Raw genomic sequence first — 13174 nt, forward strand, 5'->3', positions numbered from 1 at the left:
GCACAGGGTCAGACTGATTTGCATATGGCCATGTCTGAACTGGGGTGGCTGAGTGAGCTAAAGAATGGTGATGGATTAAACCCAAATCAGTTGACTGGGGGTGAGTGTTTGATTTGGTCAAACGCTCCGTCCATCATCCCCTTTTGTATCGCTTTGTTTGTCCTAAGTTGGCAGGGTATGCTCAGACGTGAGTCCCTTGCTCACTTGGCCACTGGATTCAAGATAACCTGGCTGATGAGGATTATGAATCCGAAACCGGTCCCAGGATGCTTTTTTCCGGTCCAGGGAATACATGGCTTGGCAGTTCGGGCTGGACTGTTCCCATGAGGCACAGGTTCAGACTTATTTGCATATGGCCATGTCTGAACTGGGGTGGCTGAGTGAGCTAAAGAATGGTGATGGATTCAACCCAGATCAGTTGACTGGGGGTGACTGTTTGATTTGCTCAAACGCTCCGTCCATCATCCCCTTTTGTATCGCTTTGTTTGTCCTAAGTTGGTAGGGTATGCTCAGACGTGAGTCCCTTGCTCACTTGGCCACTGGATTCAAGATAGCCTGGCTGATGAGGATTATGAATCCGAAACCGGTCCCAGGATGATTGTTTCCGGTCCAGGGAAGACATGGCTTGGCAGTTCGGGCTGGACTGTTCCCATGAGGCACAGGGTCAGACTGATTTGCATATGGCCATGTCTGAACTGGGGTGGCTGAGTGAGCTAAAGAATGGTGATGGATTAAACCCAGATCAGTTGACTGGGGTTGAGTGTTTGATTTGCTCATACGCTCCGTCCATCAACCCCTTTTGTATCGCTTTGTTTGTCCTAAGTTGGCAGGGTATGCTCAGACGTGAGTCCTTGCTCACTTGGCCACTGGATTCAAGATAACCTGGCTGATGAGGATTATGAATCCGAAACCGGTCCCAGGATGCTTGTTTCCGGTCCATGGAAGACATTGCTTTGCAGTTCGGGCTGGACTGTTCCCATGAGGCACAGGGTCAGACTGATTTGCATATGGCCATGTCTGAACTGGGGTGGCTGAGTGAGCTAAAGAATGGTGATGGATTAAACCCAGACCAGTTGACTGGGGGTGAGTGTTTGATTTGCTCAAACGCTCCGTCCATCATCCCCTTTTGTATCGCTGTATTCACTGAGTTGCGCGTCCTGTAAATACAAAGGCAAGGAGTGGCTGCCATATTAAAAGAAAACAGCGTGGCATGGTGGTACAGCGATTAGAAGGAAAAAATTGTAATTCACCTTAGCAGCAAAGAAGTGCACGATGCTGACGGGCACCCATTGAAGATCACCCGCTGTTATGGCAATTTGCTTTATCCACTGTGTGGCACGCCATTAGAAAGGAGTGGCTGCCATATTGAAAGAAAAAATAGTTCTAGCCTGAAGACTTAAAGAAAAGAAGGGGAAATACATTGTAGTTAGGCGGTGCTGTTCTAATGAAAACAGAAATGAGGTATTGCTCCATGAACCAATTAGGCGGCAGGAAGAGCTATACTGCATTGATCCAATAGGAAGGCAGGAGGCGGGAGCAAAATCCTGTATTCAATACAGCAGGACTTCCAGACAGTGCATGTGCACTGCCTAGGCTCGACCTAAAAAGCATGTTAACCAATTAAATGCTTAATACATTTGGCCCTTAGTTTAATACAAAAGTCGAACAAAAGAGGAAAATGGTAGCGGGAGGAATGTTATGGACCAGGGCAAGAAAAATAAAGATGGTAATGGGACCTGTACAAAAAAAGGAAGTATGAGGGGGATGGAAGTCATCTGGAAAAAAAGACAAGGGGGAAGATATGAAAGAGTAAAATGAAAAGGGGAGTAATGAGGAGGAAATAGAAGCAATTGAAAGAGAGAAAAGTGGTTGGGTTAAACCCATATTAGCAATTAAAGAGAAAAAGTTCATCCACCAGCAGGCCGTGGGAAGAAAACAGGGTGAAGGGAAAAGAAATGTATCCAATCTCTGTCCACCAAAAGCCATTTATCCTGAAAGTTTTGATTGAACAATTTAGGTGGGATGGCTTTTTCAAATTGGTATTCTAATCATTCATTTTTCTTAGACATCACATACAGTCCCTGCAGTGAACCCACTCCCTGCGATGAGGATGTGCACTGACTGAGGCGCCTTCGGTTTTCCACCAATGAAAGATGGCGAAAAGTTGTCATAGAACATCTATTTTATGGCCTGACAACGTGCCCTGGCACATGAAGAGGAATGCCCTCACGAGCATTTTAATTAACATATGCAGCCGGCCTGGAACTCCATCTAATTTGCCTGGGACTTATCTACTTTGTAAATGAAGAGCACTTCATGCAAAATACTACAAGACTAACTTTTACTAAGCAAATATGTTGCACTACTTATATGGACTTGTGTCTAAAAGCCCAGGCTCCTGGTTACAGACCTCATCCTCTCGTCTGCAGTGACTCAGCAGCATAATGAGTATTACTGTTTAATATGCAAAATAAGGTAGCAGGGTGTCTTTATCTGGGAATTATGTACAAAACACAGTAATTTTATTAATGCAAAGCATTTCGTGATAGTAACGGAAGAACTATTTCCTGTAACACCAGATGTGGGAGAGAAGTTTCAGGTGTGCTGTTGAAACGTTAATCTGAAAACATCTAATGCTCCTCTTCTTTTTAGAGCTTTGAGCCATGGCCGTAATTTTAGTAAAATACTTGGAGCACCGGAAGTGAAATCACATGCCCTTTGACCCCATGACATCACAAGATATGACATCACACATCCATTGACCCTGATGATATTAAATACCATCTGTCCCTGAAGAAATCATAAGAAGTGACATACCTGATAAAATGCATTAAATGCCAGATGAATACAATATGCATTAACAAAAAAGTCACTAAAACATACTAAAGGGTAGTTTAGTTGCCACTGTAACAGTTCATAAGGAGCTGCAAAGATATTCTATTGGTACATCAATATCCAAGCAAGGTCCACATGCAAATTCTACACAATTATCAAGTAGAACTTTAATTGCCCGATGTTGGTGATTATCTATCATATGCTTAGTTAGACTCAGATGTCATAGCATGCCCAATTATTGCCTCCAAATCACATACAATGCCTCCAATGTCCAGGCACAACAATCACATGCAGGTATACAACCATAATACTTTGGCCTGCATCATACATTATTGAGACATTCACTGAGCTGTTATGATGCATGCTATTTTAACCTTTCATACCACTGAGACATCAAGAGAATTTTGACATACATGACACATTAATTTACTAGTGGCAAGATAACTGCAGAACTCTTGTAATGCACCCGTTTGGGATTGCACTTTGCCCTGGTTTCCAAATACTCACAGATGATAAATTCTACACACTCGCGTATATCACAGTACACTACTTAGATCGTTTTAGAGCTCTCACAGTACAGCTGCAATGAATCACAGTATCAAAACATGCAGACGGCTCTTGGAAAGCATCTCAATCCCAATATGGATCATACACTGATATATCAGAACGGAAAGTTCCACAGAGCTTTTATGGCACATTTCTGTATTGATCTGCAGTGCACCCCGGCCTCCTAATACTGAAAAATTCATGGAACTTGTACAAAGCACTTCAAACTCAACTTGCAAGTTGCCAGATATGCCAGTACTAACACATTCATAAAGGTCTACCACAGAACATACCTTCTATGTGCAACGTGCAGCACAAAACCTATAATAACCGTGGTTTACATTTTTTGTGTGTGCGCTTGTATGCTGTTTACATACATAGCTCAGCTGTAGGCATGTTAACCTAATGAGCTGTTTTTCTTTATCGAAGCATCTGATATGCAGGTTTCACATTGATCTTTTTATTCGGACACTCAACCCCCGGAAATACTGTATTGGGATTTAAAAAAGTTGTGTTCACTTTCTATTATCACATTAGCCTATGCTCCCAGTACTGAGATATCAGTGCTTGGTGCAGGTCAATATAGAGATGCTTTGCAAGAGATTTGCAACGCTTTTAATACTGGGATATTAATACATGTTTCAAGTAAGGCTTAGCAAATGGTTCCGTATGGAAACACAGATGCAATACCGCAGTCTAAAAAATATATCTTACCCACAAAATGCACAATTGGGTTCTTTTTCCAACTCCCATTTCTCTTGCGACCTATATAATCACGACTCTTCACTTTCCACGTCTTTTGCTCCTTCTGTTACTTCCTTCCTATTTCTGTAATTCTTTGCTCTGTCCTTTTTCTTTCTTTCCTTTTCATGTCTTTAATTTCTTCATTCTCTCTTTTACTCTCTTTTTACTGTTCTTTTCCTCTTTTACCATTATCTCGCCTTTATTACGTTCACCCTGCTTTTAGTTCTAATTTGCTTTACATCACACTTTTGATCTATTTCCTACCTTTTCTGTTTAATTCGCATGCCTGTTCTTTTGTTCCCTTTCATTATTTCACCTGTTCCCTTTCATTCTTGCACGCTAACCTTCTTTTTTCTTTCCTTTCTCTTTTTCTTTTGTCTCATTTTTTTCAAATGCCTTTAATTTTGTTCATGTGGTTTTGTTTATTTTTTCTATCCCCTCTTGCTCTCTTTGCCACTTCTTCTTTCTCTCATGTCCATTATTTATCATTCATTCTCGAACTGAGAGCAGATGTAACTGGAAGAGGGCCTGAACAAATCACTTGTCTACATGCAACACAATGCAAGTGAAGGCAATAACAGCAGGTTTGCCTTTCTGAGAATAAGTTTGGCACAGGCAATAGCAGCGCACGCTTAACTCTTGTGCACAACAGGTATGGACAGGTAGCTTAAGGGTTCATATTTCTTTCTGTTCAGGATTGCCTCACACAAACAACAGGTCACCCATATCCATCAGTAACACAAACCTCTCCAATAAGCACAGTACCGGTCCAGCACAGTCTGTGACAGTGTAAGAGCTGCTCACACAGAGCAGGTTCAAGAGCAGCAGTGCAGATTTCCATCACAATCTTATAGAAAACAGAGTTCCTTCTCCTGAGTTCAGTAAATCATAGGTGGTGTTAAGATCCCAAAAGGGGACGTTTACATTAATGGCAGGGATTACAATGTTGCACCGGTTACCAAATTTACAACTGAGTGTATGTAGGGCCCAAAAGTACCATGAAAAACATGAAACAATTCTTTTTTATAAAAACATTTTTCATTTATTTATTTGAGAAGATTAAAAATTTGATAATAACATATTTTTGCAATTAAAATCATATACACAATCGTTTTTCATGAGATTCAGCAATTAAAAAGCATACAACATTTTTTTCTATTCTAGCAATATTTAACACAAACATTACAACATCATGTTTACTAGTCAATGGATTGTTATAGGAACAAAATTGTCGACGCGGCGTTTCGGTGCCTCTTTTTATCCTGCACCTTCTTCAAGGACTCGTTCACAGCTTAATTTTATCTACAAAAACATATCATAATACATATCGTTAGGCCCATGTTTTTTACAACACTTGCACTTAGATTTCTGTAACATTTTAACTTCTGTCCTAATATTTGGTAACCCCGAACACTTTGCAATCCCGGATCTAATTCCTCCTGGTAGTATATTACTACGTTCCCACATCTTAGTGGTACTGAGGGCGAGAGTATAACTGGCTTAATAGTTCATCGCTGATATACAGTGTCTTAGTTCTATTTCCTAGACACGACTGGGCTTTTGATAAAGTTAACAAAAAGGGACCAACAGGTTTTGATTCATTCTTTACTACTGCGTCCCACCCATTAGTTTTCTTTAACTTACCCAGGTAGGATCTTCCCTGGTTCTGTTTTATAGGTCTCTCTGAGCACGTTTACATCCGCTCATATTTCTTTCATCCTTTTATTCTAAAAAGGGAATACACCTTGTTTTAGGTCACTCTATTTATTATGCATTTCCTCTAATTTTGATGTACAATCATGCATCTCTTTACCTTGCATGTAAATTTTATCGAAACTTCACTCGGGTTTGGAAGAAAATGGACCAACTTCAATCCTATTAAGAGGATACATATTTGTTATAAGAGTGTTTTCCTTATTTACTATTTAGATTGTTTTTTATTTTTTATTTTTTATTTTATAGGGTTTTTGAAGTTTCATTTTACCTCCACCCCTAACGGGTACAGGTAGACCAATTAGCATGTTGACCATAGTCACATATTGATAGCAGCATTGTATTCAGAAAATTAACTTTTTTAATTATTTCTAAGCTTGTTCTCCGTACTTATCACTACCCTACATCCATATTCATTTAAAAATAAGATTTTAAGAAGGCTTACCAGTCCTATTTTCTTGTTCTTTTAGATGGTTGGAGGGACGCCTCTGGGAGCTACCTTATGCTATTCCATTCAACACTTTATCTGAAGAACAATTTATATTTGTTAATTATATTGATTTTAATTTACTTACTAGAAACCTGAGTATTTGTCCTAGAGATCTTACCTTTATGGTTAAAAGAAATTGCTTTGTATTTAATCCATTCCTTGTGTACTTTTCATCATAAAGTCAAGGGTCACTTTCTTGGAGCTTTTTTAGAATTAGCTGTCCACTCTAAGGAAGGAATAGAGTTTTGTATTTACTACTCTTGGCAGCATTGTATATACCTCCTGTCTATCAAGGTGTAGATTTTGGTAAAAACCCCCCTCTCTTGCTTACTTGTTGGCGGTAGCTGAACTGCACGGCGTCCTCCTCCTTACCGAGTTCTTTGGAAGTGGTTTACTCTCTTCCTTTGCCTGGTATATGTACTATCCTTAATTGATTAATTGCACACACCCGTGTTTGTATTGTTATCAATTGGTGTGTGTTCAGAGGTTGATGTAAGCGAACAGATCGCCATTTTGTAGTGTGTTCTATACTCACAATACTATGTTATAGAGTCACCCTTACCACATCTAATAGGCTTATAAACTCACAAATTTTTATTCTATTTCGATATTTCTATTATCCTCGGGTTCTTTTGTTCAAACGTGATGGTTTGTGCAGTCTGTCTTCCCGATATTATTTACTGTTGGTAATAGCTGCTAAAGTATGACGGCATCAATTTTCAATAAATTAAGTTCTCGGCCTTCAAATGGTCTGATTATTTTCCGGAATATGACTGTGATGTTCTTTTCCTGATATCGATCGTTACCGGCCGGGCTGTCTACACGGCCGCCATTTTGGAACGGGGGGGAAAAAACAATTTAAGCTCGATCATAGTATAGAAACAGAATCTTATTTATTTTTTCATTGCGTCACGTTTTCCCGTGATCTTTATATCATTTTACTTGTTGGATATTCCTGAGTTTAAAGTAAGCCCTCGATCTTTTTTGCCCGATCATTTGTTGCTTATTGGCCGCCATCTTGGAATGGGAAAAAGGTCGTGGTAATACATAACCATTAGTTTGCCAACATTGTTCTTTTATAATTCATTTTTCGCCGAAAGTAGTTTATACATCTTATTGTTTAAATGCTCCTTACTATTTTTCATAACAATTTAATCATATTTAGATTTTTCGAGTTTTATGTCATGGATGTCTGAATAATAATAAATTATATTAAATTACATACCGTCATATTCTGTCTTTTTTCTACGATGCACTGTTGGTATTGGGTGATCCTGTGGGCATGTGTCATTGTGCAAATAATGCTAACATTGGTTATTTCAATAACATTATAAGATGGTATTATTTAAAATGCATTGAAACCCTCACTTGTGCCGGTACTGTGTTGTGTTGCATGTTACTACATTTGGTTGATGGAATAAGATGTGTCAAGGATATATGTGGTTATTGTTGCACATAGCTGGAAATTAGTTAAAAAATATATTCTTACATTTTTTTCATGTTGTTAGGTTTTCTTTTTCCTATTTGATTTAGACTAGGGACTAATTCTCGTCCATATTCAAATTAAATCTTATTTTCTCTTCACTCATTTATTCTCAGTGTTTACCTCTTATCATTTACTCTCATTAGTGCTCAGTGTTTACCTTAAAGCATTCTCTCCCATTCTTCTTTATTATTCAATCCTGTTTTGTAAGGGTTAAACTTAGACATGTAGTACTGCTCCCTAAGTTTGCGATTTCTAGTTAAATCTCCTCCTCTTCTTTTTAAACTTGTGACTTCTAGAACGCACCATCTGAGATCTTCCACTTTATGGCTCTTTTCCAACCAGTGTGTCACTAGGGGTGCTGTTGTTTTTTTCGTGCGGGTAGCTGACTTGTGTTTGTTTATCCTAACTCTAATTTCTCGTTGTGTCTCCCCTATGTATGCCTTTTCACATGGGCATTTTATCATGTAAATGACATTTTGAGTCCTACAGTTAAACAGAGCTTTGTGTGTATGTGTTATGTTGCCATAGGTTATATTGGGGCCTGATATTATTAAAGGACAGTTTATGCAATTTCCACAGGCAAAATTGCCCGTTGGTGTTGAGCCATCTATGGTTCTGATCAGGGTTCTATTGTTTTTGTTTGGATACAATTATATATAAACAATTTCTGACTGTTCTATTCCTTCTAAAGGCGAAAATGGGTTTGGGCATAGGCACTTCTCCTGGTTCATTGAGCAATTTCCAGTTGCTGTTGATGCAATTTTTTTAATTTATTTGATATGTATGAGAAATTGGTCACAAATACAATATGTTTTGCTTCGCTTTCCTGTCTTGTTTTCAGTTCAAAAAGGCTCTCCCTGTTGTAGTACTTGGCCCGTTTGTAAGCCTTTTTTACCATAGTTCTTGGATATCCTCTCTCTAAGAATTTTTTAATCAAAATGTCTGCATGTTTATCATATTCGTTTTTTGTGGTGCAGTTTCGCCGCACTCTTAAAAATTGGCCAAATGGTATATTGTTCTTTTGAGCAGCTGGATGGTGGCTCTTAAAGTGGAGCATGGTATTGCGGTCTGACGGTTTTAGTAAATAACTCCACCGCCAGAGAGCCCTCCACATTTTTTATTTTAATGTCCAGGAAATCACATTCCTCATTGCTATATGAGGAGGTGAAGTTCAAATTTTCATCCCCTAGGTTGAGCCAAGTGATGAATTCGATTAGGTCTCCTTCATTACCTTGCCAGATGAAAAATACATCATCTATAAATCGGGACCATTTTGATATATTTTCATAGAAGGGGGCTAGTGTATTGAATATATGCTTCTGCTCAAAGTCCGCTACGTACAGGCATGCCAGACTTGGGGCACAGGTGGCTCCCATGCTGGTACCTTTTGTTTGTCTGTACATGGTTTCTTTAAATAGAAAAATGTTATTTTTGAGGATCAGTTCAAGACATTCTATCATAAATATTGAGTGCTCTGACAGGTCTTCTCCTTCCCTTGCTAACATCTTTTTAATCACCTTTATTGTGTTGTTTTGTGGAATGTTTGTGTAAAGCGCTTCGATATCAAGCGTTACCAACCATTGTGTGCAGGGATTAAACTCAGTGCCTTCCACTTTACTTATCATGTCCGTGGTATCTTTTATATATGCTGGTTGTTCAATAACCAGTGGTTGGATGAACTTATCCACATATTTGCTTAGGGGTTCCGTTAAGGAATTGAGACTGGAAACTATAGGTCGCATGGGCGGATCATTAATATCTTTGTGTACCTTCGGCAACCCCTAGATTGCTGGAATAGTGGGTGTTTCGTTATTGAGAAAGTCAAATTCTTCTTGGTTGATCACTCCATCCTCCTTGGCCAGGAGGAGTAAAAGTCCTAAAAGAAATGATGTTAACCTGACCTGCAATAATACAATTATATAAAATGTTTCAAGAAGATACAGATTAAAGGGTAACTAACAGCAACACCTCAAGCACTCGGTAATAGTCCAGGCTTGAGTTTTTTTAAATCCCAATGGTTTTCTGGTGTCTATGTTATTCATCCTATGTGTAGCACCAGAAAATACAGATTTTTGTATATGCAGCAGGAGCGTTTCCTGATCTGGTAAAACCATACCAGAATTCGGGTGTATCTCATTACTCAAATTTGGTAACATTTTCTAGTGCCCGTTTTGGTATGTGGAATTAGAAGCATAATGATATTGGGACTTGGTGTATAAACATCATTATCTTGAAAATGTATTACATGTCTATATCTTTGCACCTAGAAATTAAATTACATATTGAAGTAAGCACCGTATAAGCAAAATAAACGAAATTATTTGCTGATTGTCAGTAAATGGTCGGCTAAATTGGGATACTGCTTCTGGTGGCTGCCAGCCCTGGATGGCAGCATCCCATACTTTTTATTTGAAAGCTGCTGCATAACTGGGTATAATTTCAAAAGAAACACATGGTTACTAACCACAAATGGGCTACAAAGGTAAACCACTGAAATGGAGATGAACGCATTACCCATCCTTGTCCCGTCCCCATCATGATCAGTAGACGTTAACTAAGTGAAAGAAAACAGATGTAGTAAACCGTAGCATTCATGTTGTGTTATTGTATCTTTTAACGTTTGAAGTCTTAAGAAACTGCTTCTTAACAGCACTGCGACTCATCCACTTTCTCCCATTTTCATTTTGCAGGCAGGTGACGAGCTGCATCTCTCAGAAGCTGAAAACATCAGAGGTGAGCGCTCTCTTTAAAATAGGACAGGGTGTCAGCATGGATCTCTTGAAACAGAATGCTAAATTAGATTTTTTTTAAATGTAACCTTTTAATGGCACATGGCCCCAACAAACGTTCTTCTTTACAGATAGTTGTTTAAATATGTTGTACTCCCTGAGCACATTCGCCACTGCCAAAATAGGCACCGATTGCAAGTCTCGAGGAATTCCAGGCGGTGTTTTTCTGTGGCCAGAATTGTACAGGCAAGAATCGCGGTGTGGAATTCTTGCAATCACCAGTTAAATCCCTTGAAATGTGGAAATTACAGTGTGGGTCCTGAATGACAGGGTGGAGCCTTTACCACCTACTCTAAGATGGGAGTGCATGTCTGCAGGAGTCCTGTGCAGGGCAAGGGAGGAGAGTGGGGGCTGGTGAGGCCAGGGAGGGAAAAGGGAGGTCACCTGCCAGAGGTAACCACTATATTGCCCCCTGTGATGAGGGTGGGTGTCAGTTGAGGACTAGGAAAACGAGTCCAGGACGCCATGCTGCCCATTTACTACTTGATTTTAGCGGAAGGGTTTGTGGGACTGTAAAATCGGGATCAAGTTCATCAGACGACTTATAGTAGGGCAGAGTAGAATTCCACCCAGGAATTCCACTCTGCACCACATTTAATCTGGGTCATAGCAATAATCGAAAAGTAACACCGCATGGGATTTGCAGAAGCTGTTTTACCATTACAAAAATCCTTATAATCTCCCACCATTCCAGTGATGTTTTTCTTCAACTTCAGAATGCATTAGAGTTAACTGGATATTATCGTCAGTTAATGCTATGATTACGTTCGGTAATCCCCATTACTCTTAGTCCTACTCATCCTCGACCCAGTCATCACTCATGAGGTATTCCACAGACAGGAAACAAAACAGGAAACACTTTTAGGCTCCACCCCCCTCCTGCCAGGTGCTATATCAGACCTAACCACCAGAAGCACATCCTGACACACCAAGCAACAAAGGCCTGGACCGGGAGGGAGGGTGGGAAGTATGACTGGGTCGGGGACGAGTAGGACTAAGAGTAATGGGGATTACCGAACGTAATCATAACATTACCTTAACGTCCCTCGTCCTCGACCCAGTCATCACTCATGAGGCATACCAAAGCACGCCCAAACAGGCCTTTGGCAACCCAAACGCAGCAAAACACAGACCAGACACACAAAGGAGTGCAGCAAGTGAAAAAAGTTTAATACACAAACAGAACTCAGAGCGGAGGGACAACCCCCACAGCTTGCAACACCCCACGGCCAAAAGTGGGCCGGTCAGACAGGGCACAATTCAACCTGTAGTGCCTCACAAACGTGGACTCGGAGGCCCAGGCCCCAGCACGACAAATCTCATCAAGAGACACACCATGGTAAGCAGCCCAGGAGGCAGACACGCCCCGAGTGGAACGCGCCTAAATCCCCGCTGGACAAGGCAAACCAGCACCACAATAGGCAAGAGTGATGACAGCCTTAATCCAATGACCCAAGGTGAGCCTAGAAGCAGCCTTACCCTTACCACTTAAACCAAAGGCCACAAAGAGAGTGTCAGAAGAACGAAACTCCCCAGAACGAGCCACATAAATGGACAGGGCACGCCTCAGGTCCAAAGAATGAAGTAACAGCTCAGAAGGAGAAGAAGGAGAAGGACACAAAGAAGGAAGAACCAGCTCCTGAGAGGAATGGAAACGGGAGCGGACTTAGGGGACAAAACCATGATCCAAAGAGAGCACCACAGCATCATCCAAAAAACGCAAAAACGGTGGGGAACAACGCAAGGCCGTAAGCTCCCCCAACCGCCTCGCAGAGGTGATGGCCACCAGAAAAGCCACTTTGTTGGACAGAAACTTAAGGTCCACAGTCTCCAAAGGCTCAAAGGGGGAAGACAGCAAAACACCCAACACCAAAGACAAATCCCAAGGTGGCACCAGAGAACGAACAGAAGGGGAAGAGAGAGAAAAACTACGAAACAGACGAGAAACCAACAGGCCATCTGAAGAAAGAAAAGAATCCGGGTCCCGGAAGGCCCGGATAGCAGTCCACTGGCCCCTCAAGGTACAAACAGCAAAGCGCTTCTGAAAGCCATCCAGAAAAAACTGAAGGACAGAAGACGCAGGGCAAGAGGTAGGAGACAAACCAGAAGAGGAACACCACCCCGAGAAGGAAGTCCAGTGCTTCGAGTAGGAAGACAAAGTAGACGGCCTACGAGAGGCCTACATCACAGAAATTATGTGGTCGGGCAGACCACGGACCCGAAGAGACAACCGTCAACCTCCAGACCACCAAGGAAAGGGGAACCAGAAGAGGGTACGGGGACCTCAGAGGAGATGGGTAGCGGGGCAGAAGCCAAGGAGGACCCACCGCGAGGCCCAGCAGCAGAGGAAACCAGGACCTTCTCGGCCAGTGCGGAAGAACAGCCACCACCTGAGCCCCCTCCTGCTGAACCTTCAGCAAGAAGGCAGGAATCAGAGGAAAGGGAGGAAAGGCATAAAGAAGCCAAGGAGGCCACTGGAGAGACAAGGCATCCACTCCCCAAGCGCCCACCTCCGGAGACCTGGAGCAGAAAAGGGGAACCAGAGCATTGGACCGGGAGGCGAACAAGTCC

At 41.3% G+C, this 13174-nt stretch overlaps 1 protein-coding gene across 1 annotated transcript in view; it reads left to right on the top strand.

Moving 5' to 3' along the window:
• The window catches only part of AK5 (adenylate kinase 5), a 2618000-nt gene that overhangs the window by 2105545 nt on the left and 499281 nt on the right, over nt 1-13174 (top strand). Inside the window, exon 9 of the mRNA XM_086954134.1 lies at nt 10505-10547. Coding sequence (XP_086810260.1) covers nt 10505-10547 — 43 coding nt within the window. The remainder of the gene's footprint in view (nt 1-10504; nt 10548-13174) is intronic.

The sequence above is a fragment of the Lissotriton vulgaris genome, chromosome 1_1 (assembly GCF_964263255.1).
Source record: "Lissotriton vulgaris chromosome 1_1, aLisVul1.2, whole genome shotgun sequence".
Classification (NCBI taxonomy): Eukaryota; Metazoa; Chordata; class Amphibia; order Caudata; family Salamandridae; genus Lissotriton; species Lissotriton vulgaris.